General features: G+C 42.5%; 1 protein-coding gene and 1 pseudogene across 3 annotated transcripts; one reads left to right on the forward strand and one right to left on the reverse strand.

Moving 5' to 3' along the window:
• Nucleotides 1–884: 884 nt before the first annotated feature.
• Nucleotides 885–12,160, forward strand: LOC106605616 (zinc finger and BTB domain-containing protein 16-like). 3 transcript variants are annotated; one of them, XM_014201452.2, is made up of 5 exons: nucleotides 885–980; nucleotides 5,443–6,653; nucleotides 8,148–8,248; nucleotides 10,867–11,040; nucleotides 11,198–12,157. In XM_014201452.2, the coding sequence occupies exons 2-5, from the start codon at nucleotides 5,542–5,544 to the stop codon at nucleotides 11,425–11,427; spliced, it is 1,617 nt and encodes a 538-aa protein (XP_014056927.2). In that variant the 5' UTR covers nucleotides 885–980; nucleotides 5,443–5,541; the 3' UTR covers nucleotides 11,428–12,157. The 3 variants fall into 3 exon arrangements, with proteins under 3 accessions (XP_014056927.2, XP_045574624.1, XP_045574623.1); XM_045718668.1 differs by lacking the exon at nucleotides 885–980 and adding an exon at nucleotides 1,117–1,242 and having other exon boundaries at nucleotides 10,867–11,030; nucleotides 11,198–11,532; XM_045718667.1 differs by lacking the exon at nucleotides 885–980 and adding an exon at nucleotides 1,119–1,242 and having other exon boundaries at nucleotides 11,198–12,160.
• A 4,099-nt stretch (nucleotides 12,161–16,259) lies between these two features.
• On the reverse strand, nucleotides 16,260–17,404 carry LOC106605580 (G protein-activated inward rectifier potassium channel 4-like; annotated as a pseudogene).
• Between the last annotated feature and the right edge of the window lie 4,537 nt (nucleotides 17,405–21,941).

A 21,941-nucleotide genomic window follows, 5' to 3' on the forward strand; every position in this document is an offset into this window, starting at 1 on the left:
GACAACACACAGGTTAAGTAATTTACCACCTGGTCACCAGCCAAGACGAAACTCCACCCATGCAAAACCTTGTTAGGTCCTGTGTAGATTGTATTTTCAACCAGCAAATATCAGGAAATAACACTGATCAAATGTATTCACCCTTTTACAGTGTTAGTTTCATCAGCTGTACAATATGATACAAACTGAATTTTGACTGAACTGGTCCTTTAATCAACATAAATATCTTTGAAAAACAGAGCCTTAAAATTCCAAGCTTTACTACTGTATAACGTATTACTAAAGATGCTGCATGCATTGTAAAGAGTGCTAGATCTGGCCATTGACCCCACAGTAGTAACCTACATCTCTATATCATTAAGTTATCATAGTTTTCACATCAGCCATCTCACATGCACATGAAATGCAGCACCATCAGGCTAATGCATGTGCTATTTCAGGTAGACAGGTTGTAGCTTGGTTCTATGTTGTTAAAGCCTCTCTAGCGTTCAACATCCTGTCAAAGCTAAACTAAGTGCAAATGGTTTTCTCTGAGCACTGTACTTCAGCCCATTAGAACATTTCAGTAACCTGCAACTGTGATGTGAGTGGGACAAAAATAATACATGTTTGTGCCTTTTAGGATAACATCATAAATATGATTAAAGAGATTACTCTGGTATAACCTGTGTGTAGCTACATTTCAATCTGTCCATCTCAGCCTAACACATTATTTTGAAATGAGATAATCAACCAAGATCAATAACTTGCCAGTTCAACTCTGTATACTGTACTAACCAATCATATCTCACCGATGCTCCCATGACAGACCAATCAGGGCCAGATGAGGTTAAGAGGAGGGACTGAGAAGAGAGAAGAGGTAACCACCCTTTCCCTTACCTAAACGGACACCCAGCCAACCCTGTCATTCAACAGCCAGGTCACAATGCGTATAGGGTCGACACTCTCCACAGTGGGTGGGTTGAGTCACTCGTGAACTGGTGAGTCTCTCCATCGCACTGAACACCTCTGTTTTACTACACTTTCCATCCTTGCATGGTCTCCCAAGCCATTCTGCTCAATTTTACAAATTTTCTCTCTCTCTCTATCTTTCTCTCTATCTTTCTTTCTCTCTCTCACTTATTCACTCTTTCTCTCTAACTCTTTCTCTTCACTATCTCTCTGTTGATCCTGTCATCTAGCTGGTGTCTCTGTGGTTTTTAGCTTCAAAAAGTTCCTCGCATGCAACTCCAGCCTTTACATGTGAGTAGAGGAGAGGCCCTCTGGTTTTTCATGTGTTGTCAGAGGATGTTGAAGTTGTGTCAGTGCACACTAGGTTTTCCCCTTAGCTTTATGGGCTATTGAGTATATGTAGATTTGCTTGTGGTAATACTGAGGCCTGCATACTGTAGGCCTAATGTCTGTCTGTAGCCCGCTACTGTATGTGTGATATTCAGTAATCATATCGCCATCAGTACCTGATTTATGATGGTACTGTCCTATATGTGTATAGCCAGGGAAAGTCTACTCATTCAACTTTGTGTATCGATTAGTTTGTATGGATGGTTGCATTGATGGTGGATCAAGCTGTTGTGAAAGGTTCTGCATGTAACATTTCTACCTGCAAATGTCAATAATAATAATGCATTTTACTTCTATAGCAGATATCAGTAAAGGAACATACAGAGGTGACTCAAATTATTGGCACCCTGATAAAGATTAGCAAAAAAGACTGTATAAAATAAATAATACAAGCTGTGCTGAAAATATTAGAACATGGTATTATTTTTACTAATACAACTGCTCAGAGAAAGATATTTTGTTTAACAACTAATATTTTCTTTCTCAAAAGGGGTCCAAATTATTGGCACCCCTGTTTTCAATACTCTGGCACCCTCCCTTTGTGAGGATAACGGCTCTGAGTGTTTTTCTAAAATGTTTTATGACATTGGAGAACACATTGGGAGGGATCTTAGACAACTCCACCATACGGAATCTTTCCAGATCATTGATATCCTTCATCTGCGCTTATGGAGTGAGGGCCCTCTTCAATTCAAACCACTGGTTTTCAATGGGGTTCAAGTCCGGAGACTGAGATGGCCATTGCAAATTTTAATTTTGCGGTCAATTAACCATTTCTTTGTGGAATTTTATATGTGCTTGGAGTTATTGTGCTATGGTTAGATAACATGAAAGTAGAGATCTCTGGCCACACAAGAAGGATGTGATAAACAGAAACGAACCGCATACCTACAGTAAAATATGGAGGTGGATCTATAATGTTATGGGGCTATTTTGCTTCCACTGGTCCTGAGGCCCTTGTTAAGGTCAATGGCATCATGGAATTTACCCAGTACCAGGACATTTTAGCCAAAATCCAGGTTGCCTCTGACAGGAGGTTGAAACTTGGCCAGAGGTGTATCTTCCAGCAAGACAACTCCAATCCCACATCAACATCCACAAAGAAATGGTTAATTGACCACAAAATCAACATTTTGCAATGACCATCTCAGACTTGAACCCCATTGAAAACCAGTGGTTTGAATTGAAGAGGGCCCTCACTCCATAAGCGCAGATGAAGGATATCAATGATCTGGAAAGATTCTGTATGTAGGTGTTGTCTAAGATTCCTCCCAATGTGTTCTCCAATCTCATAAAACATTTTAGAAAAAGGCTCAGTGCCGTCATCCTCACAAAGTGAGGATAATACTTGTGACCCCTATCTTTTCAAGGGGGAAAAGTATTTATTGTTAAACAAAATCTCTTTCTGTGAGCAAAATTGTATTAGTAGAAAATAATATAATGTCCCCTTTTTTTCAGCATACAATATAGCTCAGTATTTGTATTATGTATTTTATACAGTATTTTCTGCTCATCTTTATCAAGGGTGACCATCATTTCTGTCATGACTATTTTTTTTAAATGCACTCATACAATTCTCTAATATACAGTAAATAATCAAATTAATGTCAGTGAATACGTTCTATAAATTTGCACCCTATAAAGTATTACTGTACCAAAAACGCGGACATGACGCAACGTGGAGCCGTGGTATATTGGCCATACACCATAAACCCCTGAGGAGCCTTATTGCTATTTTAAACTGGTTACAAACGTAATTGGAACAGTCAAAATAAATGTTTTGTCATACCCGTGGTATACAGTCTCACATACCACGGCTTTCAGCCAATCAGCATTCAGGGCTCGAACTACCCAGTTTATAATATGATATAATCTATAATAATACAGAGGTCATTATTATTTCCTAAAGCTGCAGATTAGGGGTACTAGCAGGGTAGCTGCAGGAAAAGTTCAAGAGATACACAAACAAAAGTACGAGACAGCAGGCATCGTATAACAGATGTCCATGGCCTTCAGTATGTGCTATAGTTGAAGAGAAGTTAGTTTTAGTATTTTCACTCTAGACCCATTCAGCAAACAAACCACATTTTAGGGTGTTTAGTAATATGTAAGCAAATAAAGGAATGTATTACTTAAAATACTGAGTTAATACTTTTGGGAGTGGAACTGAAGCTTTGTTTGACTATGTGTGTGTTGGAAAGAGATTAAGCATCAATTACAGTAACGATGACATTAAAGTGCTGTCATTTCAGTACCGGTATGTCTACTCTCAATCTTATCGACTGTCGCCGTCGGCGGATAGAAATGGAGTTACTGTACTGAGCAGAGGTTACTGTGTCAAAGTGCTCCATGGGACAGTTCTCTCAGAGACAGGTCAGCTGGAGGGGCAGAACAGAGGATACACAACCACACATCACTGACCACTTGGATATTTTAATGAAGGGGGTTTTAATGAGTTAAAAAATAAAGTCAATTTTAACCTGTTTTGCAGTATTGTAAGTAAGTAGTTTTTTTTGTAGTATCTGTACTTCACTATTTATATTTTTGACTACTTTTACTTTTACTCCACTACATTCCTTAAGAAAATATGTACGTTTTACTCCCATACATTTTCCCTGACACCGAAAAGTACTCGTTATATTTCAAATGCTCAGGCAGGACAGCTATATGGTCCAATTCACGCATCTATTAATATAACACGTTGTCATCCCTACTGCCTCTGATCTGGCTGACTAAACGCAACTACTGCGTTTGTAAATGATGTCTGCGTGTTGGAGCGTGCCCCTGGCTGTCCGTAAATAAGAAAACCAAGAAATTCTTGCCACGTGGTTTGCTTAATAAAAGGAATTTTATGTACAGCATTTACTTTTACTTTTTACTTTCACTCAAGTATAACAATTTATTACTTTTTCCACCATTGTAATTAAGTACATTTAAAACCCAGATACTTTTAGACTTTTACTCAAGTGGTATTTTACTGGATGGCTTTCACTTTTACTTGAGTCATTTTCTATTAAGTTATCTTTACTTTTACTCAAGTATGACAATTGAGTACTTTTTCCACCACTGCTGTTCAGTAGGATTGTGCAGTATATAGTACAGAACTGCGGTTAACCCACTTTTGTAAATTGACGTGACCCGTTTTTTTTCGATACAATCCTGTCATATCAAGACGCACTACTGCATGTTCCAATAGCACAATTTGATTTATACCACATACAGCACACTGATACAACTGTAGATGCCTATCTAAACCAAATTACAGTACACTATAGGTTGTTGTTGATCAAACAAACCTGTCGTCTGTCTGTGACGCCTGTGTGTACTGGCATTAGTCATAGTGTCATATTCTGAGGAGGTTTGTGGCTTCTGAGCGTATAGCTGAGAGATGAATTTCAAAGCTGACATGAAACATAACATTTCCACACGTCAACCAGATATACAGTCTCCACCACTTATTTTTACTACAGAGGTCAGATATAAGACATGCTAAAAACAACTGTGAAATATGCTGTACTTCATCAACCACAGAATTGACATAGACCTTTTAAGCCCCAGATTGCTACACGAGGACTTCAGGGGAAATGGACTTAAAGATAATATCATGAATGGATATAATTTAATACAACATGTTCTTGAGATTCATTTCAGTACATGCTGCAGACTATGAAATGCCACTCAATATTTATTGATATGTAACATGATCGACATATCAATTGCTCCTGTAATGTTGAACTTTTTAAGTCATTCTTGCATTGTGTCAGTCCCTTTCGGGCTATGAATTTCCAAAACCCTAGTAACCAACAGCACGTTATCAACCTAACCTACGTCAGCAGGTGATATGATCTGCCCTCTGAGTTTCCAACCCCCTCTTCTCTCACCCCTGATAGCTTGAAAACATCCTAAACGTCTGGCATCGATGGAAAAACACTAAGAACCAGAGGCGTGGGATATAATCTATTTATCACAACCGCAATCTCTGCAATTTACCTATTTATACAAATAAATTTTCCAACTTGCTATCTGACCATTTTTATTTCTCAGAATCATTACAAAAAATGACCACATTTAGATAATTTCACTGTCTCCTTTTTCCTATAGGTTGAATGGCGTTGTCTCAAACAGTTTCTAAACCATCTACTATTCACCTGCCCATCTCCTCTTCCCATCACTCCTCCCTTCCTCCTCCAGACCTCTAAGATGATCCGAGTTCACAACACCCAGTACTCCCTCTTCCTGCGCCAGGCAGATGTCCTGCGTCGCTCGGGGACGCTGTGTGACGCTGTCATCTCAGTGGAGAGCCAGGTGTTCAGGGCCCATCGGCTGGTGCTGGCCTGCGCTAGCAAAACCCTGGAGCATCAGCTCACCCTGCAGGCTGCATACTCAGACCAGCCTGATCGCCTCGACCAACCTTACCACTGTAGTCTGGAGCTCCTCTCTCCACACACCTTCCAGCAGGTCCTGGACTTTGCCTACACCGAAACCCTGGAGGTCCCTGTGGATGATCTGCCCCAGCTTCTGAGGGCCGCTAAGCTCCTGGAGATGCATTCCCTGGAGGAGCAGTGTCGCAGCCAGCTGAAGAGAAATCTGGGGTGCCTGATGAGAGAGAGAAGAGAGTTGAGAGAAATAAGAGTGAGAGGAACAAAAGAAACTAGAGAAATGACAGAAATGAGAGAACTTCAGATAACAGAGGAGAGAGATGAGAAAGAATTCCTGAAAGGAAGTCCCATTCCAGAAGAGGGGGATCCCCAGACAATTCCCTCCATTGATCTGGAGCCCCAGAGCAGCACATTCACTAAGGACCCCACTCTTCCTGACACTAGGGATAACTCCTCTGGTTCATCACCCCCACAGAGAAAAAGGCCAAAGCCACTCACACCCATACTGGTGACCACCACACCAGCTCCACCCAGAGACAGTGTCATCGCCACCACTGCTGCCACCATCCAACCCCCTCTCCCTCCTCCCCCAGCGTCGAGGGTCATGTGGCACCAAGTCAACACCCTGACGAGGATGGCCTTGAACTATAACGACATCCTAGCAGCCAGTTCCTCTTCCCTTCAACCCTCACAGCACCTGGTGACATACCCTTTCCACCTCTCCACTCCTCACATGTACCCCCTGCTAACGTCCTCCATCCCGCCCCAGGTACGCAGCGCCGTCCTGGGCTACCCTGGTATCCTGCATCCATACCACCACCCCCTGCTCTCTGGGTCTCGGGAGCTGGGGGACATTCTGACGCAAGATTTGCTGGGAAAAAGAGACCCGATGGATAAAGTGTTGATAGGTGGAGCACCAGGGGAAGGGCAAAGGTAAAACTGCTGTGGAGGGGTTTTATACTACAGACGTTTTGGTCTTCATTCTTCTCCTTCTTTCCCTGTTCTCATTTCTACAATATAGTTCAGAATATCCCTAATTTGCTTACATTAAGTAACACATATCAACACAGCTATCTGACTCATTGCTGTTTGGGTGGATCTGAGTGAAAGTTCTCCTGTTCTTTCCTACAAGCAGAGTTTCCCCTGTCTCCAGTTAACCCTCTCCTGTCTGTCATATTCACATGATGTATATTATGGATGTAGATGGTCATTTTTATTAGCTGTGTCCAAACCACAGAACAGCTCCCGAAGTCATGTTATGTGGTCTGTCCCTTGATGGTGGCATTACACACTATCTGGTTTATGGTTTTACAGTGAAGCTACTTCCTCTTTTCTAATGCAGAGACATGATGTACAGTAGGGTGTAATTGAAAGGCTCTATAAAGCAGTTTTCCACATAGTATCTAAAGGGGGAGCCCCCTTAGTTTCTCCCCTCCCTTGCAAATATCAATCATGAAAGACATTCAGAACCAGTATAGATCGGTTACAAACTGTTTCAGTCCTGTTCTTAATTAAACAATGTCTGCCTATTTTTTATTTATTTAACTTTTATTTAATCAGGAGAGTCCATTGAGCCCTGAGGACAACAAATTCAACACAAACATTCCAATAAAATAAAAAAATATATATAAAGAAATACATGTTACAATTTGGTATGAGGTCCCCATAATACACATTGCGCGCACGCACACACACACACACACACACACACACACACACACACACACACACACACACACACACACACACACACACACACACACACACACACACACACACACACACACACAGTAGTCTTAAAACTGTGTTTATGTGATCCTGTTTCAGTGTGGAAACTATCGGTCGTCAACATCTCTCTGACTTCCTCCTCCCTCCTGTTGCTGATCTCTGAGGTTTATCTGATATCTGTGTCCATTTCATTTAGGTGGCGTAGGAAACCATCTAGCAGACTTTGTAGCAGATTTGTCACTTTTGTTTATTTAGTGGATTTTAGGGCCACATAAAGAGCATTACCACTCTTCCTTTAATCTCTGAAAAATCATTCACCTATGGTTTTTCAGTCTAGCTAACAAAGTGCGTCAGATGCTGTGGAAAGTCCCTTTTCTATGTGACACTGAACATACAGTACCATTGTAACGCCTGGCCTCTTCCTCAGAACCCCAACCTACGACAGTTGGGTGCTTACGTTTGACATCAATAGACAGGTACATATAGCCTGCGGTTGGAGAGGCAGGGGAGAAGGACAGGATGTCTAAAGATGGTGTGCAAATCAATCTGCTTTGGCATTACACTCATTGCAACACATCAACTGGGTTATCTAATAGTGGTTCGGTGACCACCATGCTCACGTGTTTGCCTTACAACAGTTACGTTGACTCTTGTCCTTTAAATAAAGTCTCATTTTAAACCTGTCTTCTATGGGGCCAGATACTCCCAGGAGCGTCCAGGAAGAACCCAGGACTGTCAGCACTGCAGCAAGGTCCTCCTGGGCAGCTCATGGCTGCAGGCCTCAACCACCAACCCCTCAGGTACTGTAATGTCACAACATTCACTCACTTCTTTTTCACTAGACCTCTAACTGGGGTACATTGCAAAAAGCATAATCTCAAAATGTGAATATTGTATTGGGAGCTGTGCAGAACTAAGACGTGACTGTATTCTTAATATTCTAATGGATACATGGCAGTGACATTTCTTAACCTCTATCGTCATAGGGACAGAGCATATAGGAAACATGAGAGAGAGAGAAGAGTGCCTGAGGGAGAACGAGAGAGAGTAAGAGAGTGCGAAAGAGAGAGTGGGGGAGATAAAGGAGAGAGAAAGAGAGAGAGAGAAGCGTGTCTTGGGGAGAATGAGAGAGAAAGAGTGTGAAAGAGTGAGAGAGTGAGAGGGGGAGAGAGAAAGTAAGAGAGAGAGAGTGAGCGTGAGGGCAAGAGCATGAGAGAGAGAGAGAGAGAGATACAGAAACAGAGAGACAGACAGAGTGAGTGAGTGAGTGAGTTGTGGCTTTGTGCTGGCGGTGCAGCAGTGCGGTAAGCTGGCAGAACAAACAGTACGCTCTGCAATGTGCTGGTGGTTTTGATACAGTGCCAAAGGGAAAAAAGCTTACATCTTTTTTCTCTCTATGTAGGGTGGTCAAGTCAGCCTCACATCTTTACAGTCTATGTTTGTGTGATGGGGTTACCACTGTCACTCGCTCGTTACAGTACGACTGAGAGACGGTATTCATGTGACTCGAGATTATCTCCACTGATTGTCTCCACCAAATTGAATGGAGAGCCAAGAGTAACACATTTAGTTGAATAATGAGTGTTTCACTGACTTCAACTGGTCACTTTTATCATGCTTGATCATTTTAGTCCCCATAATTGGGGACTTACAAGCTTAGACATCAGAGGTTTGTGCGTTCTAAGCGAGAGGCCAAGGAAGGTTTGGACAGGAAGCTAATTGAGAACAGGCTGAATAGTAGCGAGAGAGGAGTGAACACTTTATTGTGGTCTTGGTCCCTGCTCTCCCCCATCTCTCTCTCTCTCTCTCTCCCTCTCTCATCATCTCAATCCCTTCCCCCCCTCCCCAGCCCGCCACCCCATTTCAGCATCCTGTATGTGTTCTACAGGGCCCCATAGTAACTGTGTAAAACAGTATCACTAACTGCCACCAAAGGGCTTGAGAGCTGACAGCTCTACTTCAGAATCACACCTCGGTCAGATTATAGAGAAATATAAAGGTACATGATGAGAGGAAACCAAGGTTCTTCTTGTCAATTTGAACCTTGTGAAAGGATGTGGTGTATTTATAGAACTATCTCTGGTAAAAGGAGGTCTTAGGTATCATTATCTAGGTGTGTGACAAACACAATTACTGTAATTTCCGGACTATTAAGCGCACCTGAATATAAGCCGCACCCACTGAATTTAAAAAAATATATTATTTTGAACATAAATAAGCCGCACATGTCTATAAGCCGCAGGTGCCTACCGGTACATTGAAACAAATGAACTTTACACAGGCTTTAACGAAACACGGCTTGTAACAAAAATAAATAGTCTTTAACGAAACACGGCTTGTAACAAAAAATTAAAAATTAGCAGTAAGCTTTAGTTGTCTTTTTTCACTGAGTCAATTCCTCACGCTGCTGTTTCGACTCATTAAGACCAAGCTCCCGTGCAGCAGCTCTATTTCCTTTTCCAACAGCCAGATCAATCGCCTTCAACTTGAAAGCTGCATCACATGCATTTCTCCGTGTCTTTGCCATGATTAGGGTGACAAAATGACTACCGTAATCAGAATGATGGGAAGTTTGAGAGCGCTCGATTTAATCTAAACAGTAAACAAAAAAGTTGTTTGACCGTAACCCGTTCGGCAATTTCATTGGTCTAATGAAAGCTTCATGCCAGCAAAAAACTGAGCACGTCACAGAATGTTTTTTTGGAAAAAAAAATTGAAAGCGGGAAAAATCCATATATTAGCCGCGTCATTGTTTAAGCTGCGAGGTTCAAAGCCTGGGAAAAAAGTTGCGGCTTGTAGTCCGGAATTTACGGTAGGCTACATAAGAGTTGTATAATACCATTTCATACAATACCCACTGTAATTTAAAAAAAAAAAGTAATCTTTGAATATATCTTCACAAATGAATACAACAAAAAATATTGAGTGAAGAAGGTTGCTGCTATGACAACAGTGAGCCTTTACAGTCATGAGTGTGACCCCTGTCCTGCAGAGAATCCATCTGCATGCAATGTGGCTGAGCTCACATCACAATTTAGTGCTATTAGTAGGTCATCACTCTGGCCTGACACTATTGTTTAATCGGGTAATGGTCACCAATGATTGTGCTGATAAATATAGACGTGTGAGAAAACAATTAACCCATACGCTCAATTATACAGGCTGCAATGGGGAGCACAGGGGGAAAGTCAGGTGCCGAAACGCATTACAGTATAGAAATGGAGCTAAGCTAGGTTTATTAATACTGATGTTCAGTGGACGGTTCTGTCTGTATACACATAATGTATATTCATGTAAAGTTAACTATAACTAATTATAAGTTACTCATCACAAGATACTAAATGAAAGAAGGAATTTACATGACATGGAATGATTACAATTCCACCCCCACCCCCTCTTGTTGCTCTCTCCTCCCCAGGCTCAGGTGAGACTTCTCTGGGGTGTAAGTACTGTGATCGTGGCTTCAGGGTGGAGCGGTCACTGCCGCCCCACCGGCGAGATCAGGGAGGAGAGAAGCCCTACCAGTGTAAACGCTGCTCCAAGAGGTTCAGCCTCAAACACCAACTGGATACACACCACCGGGTACACACAGGTATTATATCCCCCTGTGTGTGTGTGTGTGTGTGTGTGTGTGTGTGTGTGTGTGTGTGTGTGTGTGTGTGTGTGTGTGTGTGTGTGTGTGTGTGTGTGTTTCAATGTGTCAGTCATTGTGTATGTGCTTGCCTGCTCACTCTCGATGTCAACCCCAGGAGAGAAGCCGTTTGAGTGCCGTCTGTGTGGCCAGCGGTCAAGGGACTACTCAGCCATGATCAAGCACCTGCGGACCCACGGCGGGGCCACACCCTACCAGTGTACTGCCTGCCTGGAGTTCTGTAGCAGCCTGGCTGCCATGCAGAAACACCTGAAGAACCACCCGCTGCAGGACTTCCCCCCAGACTGGACCATCAGCAGCACCTACCTGTACACATGCCATACCTGAGCTAGCTTGAAGGCAAATGTAATGTCAATAGAGAATCATTTAACTACCAAACAACTACATCTCAGGGAAACTAACTCATAGAATGTAATTTACATACATGGTAACAAGACACCAGTTACCGTAGCATTTATCCATGTACTCCAAAAGTGCATGGACTACGTCATTGCATATTTCCACCACTAGAAGGACACTGGGTCTCAGAAAAGAATGTAAAACATGTCTAGCATCAGCAGCATTATCATTATCAAGCAAAGTATTATTACCATTCTATCATGGCTGCAGCTGAAGAGTCAGTCACTTACAAGAGACAAGGAAAGGAAACATCAAGACTATTCAGAGGCAGCAAAAAATGTGTCCTTGTTTCATATGAATGTGTCCATCTATGTCTGGCCGTTATCTCTCTCAAGATAAGACTTGGAGCAATCGTTTGTGCACAAATTCTTGATTTTCATTTAGCCATGTGTGTTTAGTACATTTAGATGTTGTTTGATTCATATTTACAGTGCCTTTAGAGTCTGCACCTCCTGGATTTTTTCCCCACGTTCTTTTGCGTTTCAAAGTGGGATAGAAATATATATACTGCTCAAAAAAATAAAGGGAACACTTAAACAACACATCCTAGATCTGAATGAAAGAAATAATCTTATTAAATACTTTTTTCTTTACATAGTTGAATGTGCTGACAACAAAATCACACAAAAATAATCAATGGAAATCCAATTTATCAACCCATGGAGGTCTGGATTTGGAGTCACACTCAAAATTAAAGTGGAAAACCACACTACAGGCTGATCCAACTTTGATGTAATGTCCTTAAAACAAGTCAAAATGAGGCTCAGTAGTGTGTGTGGCCTCCACGTGCCTGTATGACCTCCCTACAACGCCTGGGCATGCTCCTGATGAGGTGGCGGATGGTCTCCTGAGGGATCTCCTCCCAGACCTGGACTAAAGCATCCGCCAACTCCTGGACAGTCTGTGGTGCAACGTGGCATTGGTGGATGGAGTGAGACATGATGTCCCAGATGTGCTCAATTGGATTCAGGTCTGGGGAACGGGCGGGCCAGTCCGTAGCATCAATGCCTTCCTCTTGCAGGAACTGCTGACACATTCCAGCCACATAAGGTCTAGCATTGTCTTGCATTAGGAGGAACCCAGGGCCAACCGCACCAGCATATGGTCTCACAAGGGGTCTGAGGATCTCATCTCGGTACCTAATGGCAGTCAGGCTACCTCTGGTGAGCACATGGAGGGCTGTGCGGCCCCCCAAAGAAATGCCACCCCACACCATGACTGACCCACCGCCAAACCGGTCATGCTGGAGGATGTTGCAGGCAGCAGAATGTTCTCCACGGCGTCTCCAGACTGTCACGTCTGTCACATGTGCTCAGTGTGAACCTGCTTTCATCTGTGAAGAGCACAGTGCGCAAGTGGCGAATTTGCCAATCTTGGTGTTCTCTGGCAAATGCCAAACGTCCTGCACGGTGTTGGGCAGTAAGCACAACCCCCACCTGTGGACGTCGGGCCCTCATACCACCCTCATGGAGTCTGTTTCTGACCGTTTGAGCAGACACATGCACATTTGTGGCCTGCTGGAGGTCATTTTGCAGGGCTCTGGCAGTGCTCCTCCTGCTCCTCCTTGCACAAAGGCGGAGGTAGCGGTCCTGCTGCTGGGTTGTTGCCCTCCTACGGCCTCCTCCACGTCTGCTGATGTACTGGCCTGTCTCCTGGTAGCGCCTCCATGCTCTGGACACTACGCTGACAGACACAGCAAACCTTCTTGCCACAGCTCGCATTGATGTGCCATCCTGGATGAGCTGCACTGCCTGAGCCACTTGTGTGGGTTGTAGACTCCGTCTCATGCTACCACTAGAGTGAAAGCACCGCCAGCATTCAAAAGTGACCAAAACATCAGCCAGGAAGCATAGGAACTGAGAAGTGGTCTGTGGTCACCACCTGCTGAACCACTCCTTTATTGGGGGTGTCTTGCTAATTGCCTATAATTTCCACCTGTTGTCTATTCCATTTGCACAACAGCATGTGAAATGTATTGTCAATCAGTGTTGCTTCCTAAGTGGACAGTTTGATTTCACAGAAGTTAACTTGGAGTTACATTGTGTTGTTTAAGTGTTCCCTTTATTTTTTTGAGCAGTGTATATATATTTTTTAATCATTCATCTACACAAAATACTCCCTAATGTCAAAGTGAAAACAAAATTCTACATGTTTTTACAAATTAATAACAATTAAATGACTAAAATATAGTAGCTGCAGAAGTACTCACACCCTTTGTTTAGCAAAGCCTGAATGAAGTAAAATGTGTCTTAATAAATCACATAACTTATATGGACTCCCTCTGTGTGAAATAACAGGGATTGACATGATTTTTTAATGACTACCCCTTCCTCTGTTCTCCATACATACAACATATGTAAGGTCCCTCAGCCAAGTATTGAATTTCAAACACAGATTCAACTACAAATACTAGGGAGCTTTTTGAAAGCCTCATAAAGGAGACCAGTGATTGGTAGATGGGTAACAATAACAAATCAGACATTGAACATATCTTTAAGCATGGTCAAATTAATAATTATGCTGTGGATTATGTATTAAATCACCCAGACACATCAAAGATGCAGTCATCCTTCTGATCTGAGCTGCAGGACATTAAGGAAACTGCTTAGGGATGTTATTATGAGGCCATTGGGGGTTTTAAAACAACTTCAGAGTTCAATGGCTGTGATGGGAGAGAACTGAGGATGGATCAACAACATTGTAGTGACTCCACAATAATGACCTAAATGACAGAGTGAAAAGAAGAATACAAATATACAGAATACAAATAATCCAAAACATGCATAAAGGCACTAAAGTAATACTGCAACAACAAAAACATGGCAAAGGTATACACTTTTTGGCCTAAATGCAAAGCCTTATAATGATCTAATCAAGGTATATTAGTGTTTAATTTTTTATTAATAAAAAAATACACAAATCTTCCACTTTGATATTAGAGTATTTTGTGGAGGCCGTTGACCTAAAAAATACATTTTAATCCCACTTTGTAACACAATAAAACGTGAAGAAATCCAAGGGGGTGTAGACTTTTTATAGGTGCTGTATATGTGCTTTAGCCTGTTGCTATTTTAATGATAGTATTGTTATAATCAATGTACTCATTTGGCAGATGGCCTTTTTTTGTACTGAATGTAGATCCTCACACAGTTACACCTAACCACAAAGAAACAGTAGCCTGTCAAACCTTTATGATATGAGACCATTGATTTGCTCTGAACTTGAGTATGAATGCATTTTGGCATAAATTGCACAGCAGCTGGCATGCAGAGTGTATTTGCAATTAGTATCTCTTCAGAGAATAAATGTTTTAAAGAAATATTTATTTTGACAGGTTGTGTCAGTGTTCTACCATTTTACTTACTGTACTTTTTTTTACATAAAACAACAATATCTAACATCTTATTCATCTGGTCTAAGCAATCCTCATAATTTATCTGAACTATCTGAAAAGATATCTGAAAAGCAGCATTCGCTAAGGCAGCACTTTAAACAATCAACGCCACGGTCAGTCTTAAATAAATAGGAATGAACAAATAAATGAATGTTCTACATTTAAAATTACAGTTGCTTATTATCTTAAATTAAAATAGCTTAGTTGATTATAATCAGTTCATGTGGAAGCCTGAGAGCACCTGATATATATCCCTCTCCCGGCCTTGGAGGGTGTGTAGAGCGTACACTCCACCAGTGTACGCTCGCGGGCGCTGCAGTGGGGTGGAGTGGAACCGACGCAGGTCCACCCGGAAGGAGCCCTTCTCCAGGGTCATGCATGGCTCACATCAAGCCCCCTACTCTATCAATTCAATTTAAGGGCTTTATTGGCATGGGGAACATATGTTAACATTGCCAAAGCAAGTGAAGTAGATTAACAAAAGTCTCTGTATCTATGTAGGAGATATTCGCTTGGCACATCATACCTGGGAGAGGAGAGGAATACAGTCAGTCCAGTCACTGCATCTGGACATTTTTGCAAATAAGCTACTGAATACTTTCTGCTGCATAGCCATTCATGGCTCTTAATAAAGTTATACATAATTTGAACTACATTTTTCCAATTACCATATTCTGCCACAAGAGGTCACTATGAGCCAAAACATGCATCTGTTACTTATGGTTGTTCATAATAACCGGTCTCTTTGTAACCACTGGTCCTTAAGAGTCTAAGTAACATAGTTAAAAACAAAATCAGTCAGTTTAAACTAGAGATTAGTTTTATTGTATGGGCTGCGTCTCAAACAACCGCATCGGCCTATGTTGCATTCGGCATCTGTGATGGAAGGTGGCCAAGCTTCAGTGGTGTTTGTCAGACCATGAGACATTCCGAAAATCGGTCTTCTCACTAAAACGTCTGTTTCATCGGAATGGTTTGGCCTACAAACTAATATGACCAGTGACCACTCTATGGAAATGGGAGAGTCTCATGAACACGTTTTGCTCTTTGACCAACATAAGTGTCAAGGGACTTGTCTGAAGGTAACTCATACAAATGAGTGGAAGTATTGAGGTAGTTTTGTGCTAACAAAAGTAAGGGGTTAAATATGAGTAAAATATATATATTTCCTGAGCTTTCGTATGTCCTAGATATAGGACAGACACTTCGAAACCTTATTCCTTATGATTTATTTTTTGACTGGTCTTTTTTGCCATTTATGATTGTGTTATTCAATGTGTTTCTATGGGATATAGTAGTAAAGGCCAAATTCAATATTTTATCAAATACATTTCTTATATATATTTTTTTGACACCGAAAGAGGTCCAAAATTCAAAATCAAAAACAATGACCTATTTTTAGACTTTTAGAGGTTAATGCCTATCTGTCAGTCTGCTACAAAACAACAACACATGATTGTAATTAACATGGTTTAGATAACTGTGATCTTGTGCAACAGTAATTACATGGCACAGCCCTTCTACAGTCCTGTGGAACCAATGTATTCACTCAACATAAAACAAAACAGCTACTTGTCATCCTTCGCTTTTCTAAATATTTATCTGATTCTTGGCCAAAATTACAACACGTGGTTTTACTCTAAACTGTATATCCAAATCTGGCTCTGGTTTTAGACTAAACATTTATGTCCCTACTCTACACAATGTGTTATTCTAGCTCTGAGTCAGTGCTACAGCCCTGGTTGTGGAAGTCCCCCATCCAGAATAGAACATGTAAACATGTATACTTGGCTCTTAACCACACTGTCCATGGGTCCATTCCTCCTCCCTCCCTCCTTCCATAACTGAACACTGATGGAGAGTGTTTGACCCACAAGTGGCCTCCACGATGCCCTCCAGGAGGGCGATGATCTCAAACTCGTGCTTCCTCAGCTGTTCAGGGCCCAGCTCCCAGAAGGGGCTGGAGAATGTGGCTCTCACTCAGGTCACCCAGTCGGAACATCAGACACAGCTGGTCGTCACGGTTGGCGATGACACAAGTGCAGCTGAAGAGCAGCGTCTCTGCCCCCGTCTTGGACGGGAGATCTTGACGAACATGCAGCCCACCATGAGAGCGTCGATCATGGAGCCCACGATCATGACCAGCAACACGCCCTCGCGGCAGGCCGGGTTGACGGGGAGCGAGCTGTAGCCGTTGGTGTGCTGTGTCTCCACAGAGAAGAGCAGGGCTGAGATGAAGTCATCTACTCCCAGGTAGCAGGGCTGCTGCCCCAGGGTCTGGTCCTGGCTGCTATTAGGAGGAAGCACCAGGTCCCCACGCAGAAACACATTCAGGAAGTAGAGACCAGCGAACCAGAACCAGGTGCTGGTGTAGCACATCATGAAAACAAAAAGGAACCAGCAGTACTGCAGGTCCACAAAGGAAGTGAAGATGTCAGACAGGAACCGGCCCCTCTCGGCAATGTGACACAGGTTGACCCAGCACTTCCTGTCCTTGGCCATCCTGTCCATCTCACGGGTGAGGCTGGGGGTGGGGCTGCGTGAGGGGGTGCGGTGGGGATTTTGTCACTTCTAGGTTAGACTACTGCAATGCTCTACTTTCCGGCTACCCGGATAAAGCACTAAATAAACTTCAGTTAGTGCTAAACACGGCTGCTAGAATCTTGACTAGAACCAACAAATTTGATCATATTACTCCAGTGCTAGCCTCTCTGCACTGGCTTCCTGTTAAGGCAAGGGCTGATTTCAAGGTTTTACTGCTAACCTACAAAGCATTACATGGGCTTGCTCCTGGTCCTGCCGTACATACCTACACATACGCTACGGTCACAAGATGCAGGCCTCCTAACTGTACCTAGAATTTCTAAGCAAACAGCTGGAGTCAGGGCTTTCTCCTATAGAGCTCAATTTTTATGGAATAGTCTGCCTACCATTTGTGAGAGACGCAGACTCGGTCTCAACCTTTAAGTCTTTATTGAAGACTCATATCTTCAGTAGGTCCTATGATTGAGTGTAGTCTGGCCCAGGAGTGTGAAGGTGAATGGAAAAGCACTGGAGCAACGAACCGCCCTTGCTGTCTCTGCCTGGCCCGTTCCCCTCTCTCCACTGGGATTCTCTGCCTCTAACCATATTACAGGGGCTGAGTCAATGGCTTACTGGTGCTCTTCCATGCCGTCCCTAGGAGGGGTGCATCACTTGAGTGGGTTGAGTCACTGATGTATTCTTCCTGTCCGGTGGGCCCCCCCCTTGGGTTGTGCCGTGGCGGAGATCTTTGTGGGCTATCCTCGGCCTTGTCTCAGGATGGTAAGTTAGTAGTTGAAGTGCTCCTCTAGTGGTGTGGGGGCTGTGCTTTGGCAAAGTGGGTGGGGTTATATCCTGCCTGTTTGTCCCTGTCCGGGGGTATCGTCGGACGGGGCCACAGTGTCTCCAGACCCCTTCTGTCTCAGCCTCCAGTATTTATGCTGCAATAGTATTTGTCGGGGGGCTAGGGTCAGTCTGTTATATCTGGAGTATTTCTCCTGTCTTATCCGGTGTCCTGTGTGAATTTAAGTATGCTCTCTCTAATTCTCTTTCGGAGGACCTGAGCCCTAGGACCATGCCTCAGGACTACCTGGCCTGATGAGTCCTTGCTGTCCCCAGTCGACCTGGCTGTGCTGCTGCTCCAGTTTCAACTGTTCTGCCTGCGGCTATGGAACCCTGACCTGTTCACCGGACGTGCTACCTGTCCCAGACCTGCTGTTTTGAACTTTCTAGAGACAGCAGGAGCAGTAAAGATACTCTGAATGATCGGCTATGAAAAGCCAACTGACATTTACTCCTGAGGTGCTGAACTGTTGCACCCTCGACACCCTTGATTACCATTATTTGACCCTGCTGGTCATCTATGAACATTTGAACATCTTGACCATGTTCTGTTATAATCTCCACCCGGCACAGCCAGAAGAGGACTGGCCACTCCTCAGCCTGGTTCTTCTCTAGGTTTCTTCCTAGGTTCTGGCCTTTCTAGGGAGATTTTCCTAGCCACCGTGCTTCTGTACCTGCATTGCTTGCCGTTTGGGGATTTAGGCTGGGTTTCTGTACAGCACTTTGTGACATCAGCTGACGTAAGAAGGGCTTAATAAATACATTTTATTGAATTTGATTGATAATACGAATTTAAAACAATGCCAAATGTTTTGATGAAGAATGCAAAAACCTAAGAATTCACAAAAAGACCAAATTGACACTGCATACAGAATTCTGCAAAAACATTCTGTGTACAATGTAAAACACCAAATAATGCATGCAGAGCAGAATTAGGCCGATACCTGCTAATTATCAAAATCCAAAAAGGTGTTCGATTCTACAACCACCTAAAAGGAAGCGATTCCCAAACCTTCCATAACAAAGCCATCACCTACAGAGAGATTAACCTAGAGAAAAGTCCCCTAAGGAAGCTGGTCCTGGGGCTCTGTTCACAAACAGACCCCACAGAGCCCAAGAATAGCAACATAATTAGACCCAACCAAATCATGACAAACAAAAAGATAATTACTTGACACATTGATAAGAATTAACAAAGGAACTGAGCAAACTAAAATGCTATTTGGCCCTAAACAGAGAGTACACAGTGGCAGAATACCTGACCACTGTGACTGACCCAAAATAAAGGAAAGCTTTGACTATGTACAGACTCAGTGAGCATGGTCTTGCTATTGAGAGACTTGGCTCCCAAGAGAAAACAGGCTATGTGCACACTGCCCACAAAATGAGGTGGAAACTGAGCTGTACTTCCTAACCTCCTGCCTAATGTATGACAACAGAGAGATATGTCCCTCAGAGTACACAGACCAACAAAGAATTCAAAAACAAATCCAATTTTGATAAACTCCCATATCTATTGGGTGAAATAACACAGTGTGTCATCACAGCAGCAAGATGTGTGACCTGTTGCCACAAGAAAGGGGAGAACAAGAACAAACACCATTGTAAATACAACCCATATTTAAGTTGATTTATTTTCCCTTTTCTACTTTAACTATTTTGCACATTGTTCTAACACTGTACATAGCCATAATAAGACATTTGAAATGTGTCTATTCCTTTGAAACTTGTGAGTGTAATGTCAACTGTTCATTTTGATTGATTATTTAACTTTTGTTTATTATCTATTTCACTTGCTTTGGCAATGTAAACATTCATTTCCCATGTCAATAAAGCCCTTTGAGTTGAGACACACAGAGAGAGAGAGAGCAAAGTTTGTCCTGAGAGAAACTCTAGCTTCTGGGAAAAGCACTAAGAACCACTGATTTACATTCATAAACCACTTTCCCTAGATCCTGGCCAATTCTTTTTTTTGTTTTCTTGCTCACATTAAGTTTCCCTTTTTGTGCCTCATGCTGCTCTGCTGAACTTACATTTTAAAACTTTCCACGCCTTCGTCTCAGGAGATGCCTTTTTCATCTGGAAAACTGCAATATAGGCAATATAGAAAATGTAAAAAAATAACATCCCTGTTATCTCTTCTGTTTTCCTTTTTGAGCAAACAAATCTAACCATTGGCATTATTTCAGTGCTGCCCAATAAGAAAAAACATAAGAAACGATTTAAAAAAATCTAGTTATAAGAACATTATTCAATAGTTAATAAATATCCACGTAAACATTTGATTCCTTCACGTTGATGAGGTGAGTCTGATAGTGAACGGTCTCCCCTGGAGCTCTGGTCTGGACCATCATGGTAGCTTTGGGTTGGTTGGTGATGGATGTCTGCCGGCCCTGTGGACTCTCCTGTATGGTCCCTGTGGATCCTGTGGAACCCCTGGCCTCAGCACTAAGGGCCCCTGTGGCCCTTGTCAACATACTATAGCTGGTGAGGCTTCAGCTATGGGAACAATGTTCATGGCAGGGGAGTGTCTCCCAGTCATTCAAGACCTAAAGAAACATAACAGTATGTCAACAAACAGAACACAGAAACAGATGAGTACTTGGTCTTGAAATAACTAGCAGGTGATGAGATCCCAGGAATCCTTTTCATCTCCAGAGCAGCTGGTTAATTAAAGCTCACTGGGCACTGCCATTAATTCAACGTCTATTCCATGTTGGTTCAACGTAATTTCATTAAAACAACATTGATTCAACCAGTATGCCCAGTGGGTGGTCATTTACCCAGGCAGTCTGAGCTCATTAAAAGCTGTTTACAGATGACTGGTTCACCCATGATGACCAGAGAGAGGAGATACAGTACACTTCCATAACTGTTTTGTGACTCAAGCAAACAAAACCTTGTTGGCAGAGTCAGGGGCATGGTCATAGGTATGGTTGACCAGCTCCCATTTCAGAACCACAGACAGCTCAGGTGCCTCGTTTATAGCCGTTGCGTACATGACACACTAAATTTATTTATGAAGCATTTTTTTAAAGACTGGACCCGTACAAACTATTGTGATGTAACTTAGCGCACGCCATACATATGCATGTTTCCCGTTATAAATCAGACCTGTCCTGAAACTATGCGCGCGTGAACTAGCATTAAAACTCCACCTGAAAAACACCCATCATTCACCTTTTATGGTGACAATAATGCCCTTATTTGCTATATACTTTGGAAGTATTGGAATTAAGCCAAGAGTATCTAAAGGAAATAGCAATGGTGAACTTGATCAATGTCTTTGTAGGTGTTGGCAGAACGTTTCCTTTTGCAGTATCTGACCGTTTCTGAAATATAAAAACAATTGCAAATAGTTGTGGACCTGTAAACAGATCGTTTGAATTCAATAATGTTGTGCATTTAATTTTCCCGAACCTAAATATGCAGCACTGCCCGCGAATTGTGAAAGATTGTCTAGCCTGATTATTTTTTAAACTACATTAGGCTTACTTGCAGTGGTAGCCAATACACTTCAATGCAAAATATCTACTGTTCACCTGTATGTTATAAACCGCGGTCCCCTTCTGATGCATAGAGCAAAAACTGGAAATTATAATAGCCCATCTAATAGGCCAAATTAAATGAGATGCGCATGGTAATTTGCTGTATGGCTACTTCTGGAATAATAACTCATCATGGC

The sequence above is a fragment of the Salmo salar genome, chromosome ssa05, assembly GCF_905237065.1.
Source record: "Salmo salar chromosome ssa05, Ssal_v3.1, whole genome shotgun sequence".
Classification (NCBI taxonomy): Eukaryota; Metazoa; Chordata; class Actinopteri; order Salmoniformes; family Salmonidae; genus Salmo; species Salmo salar.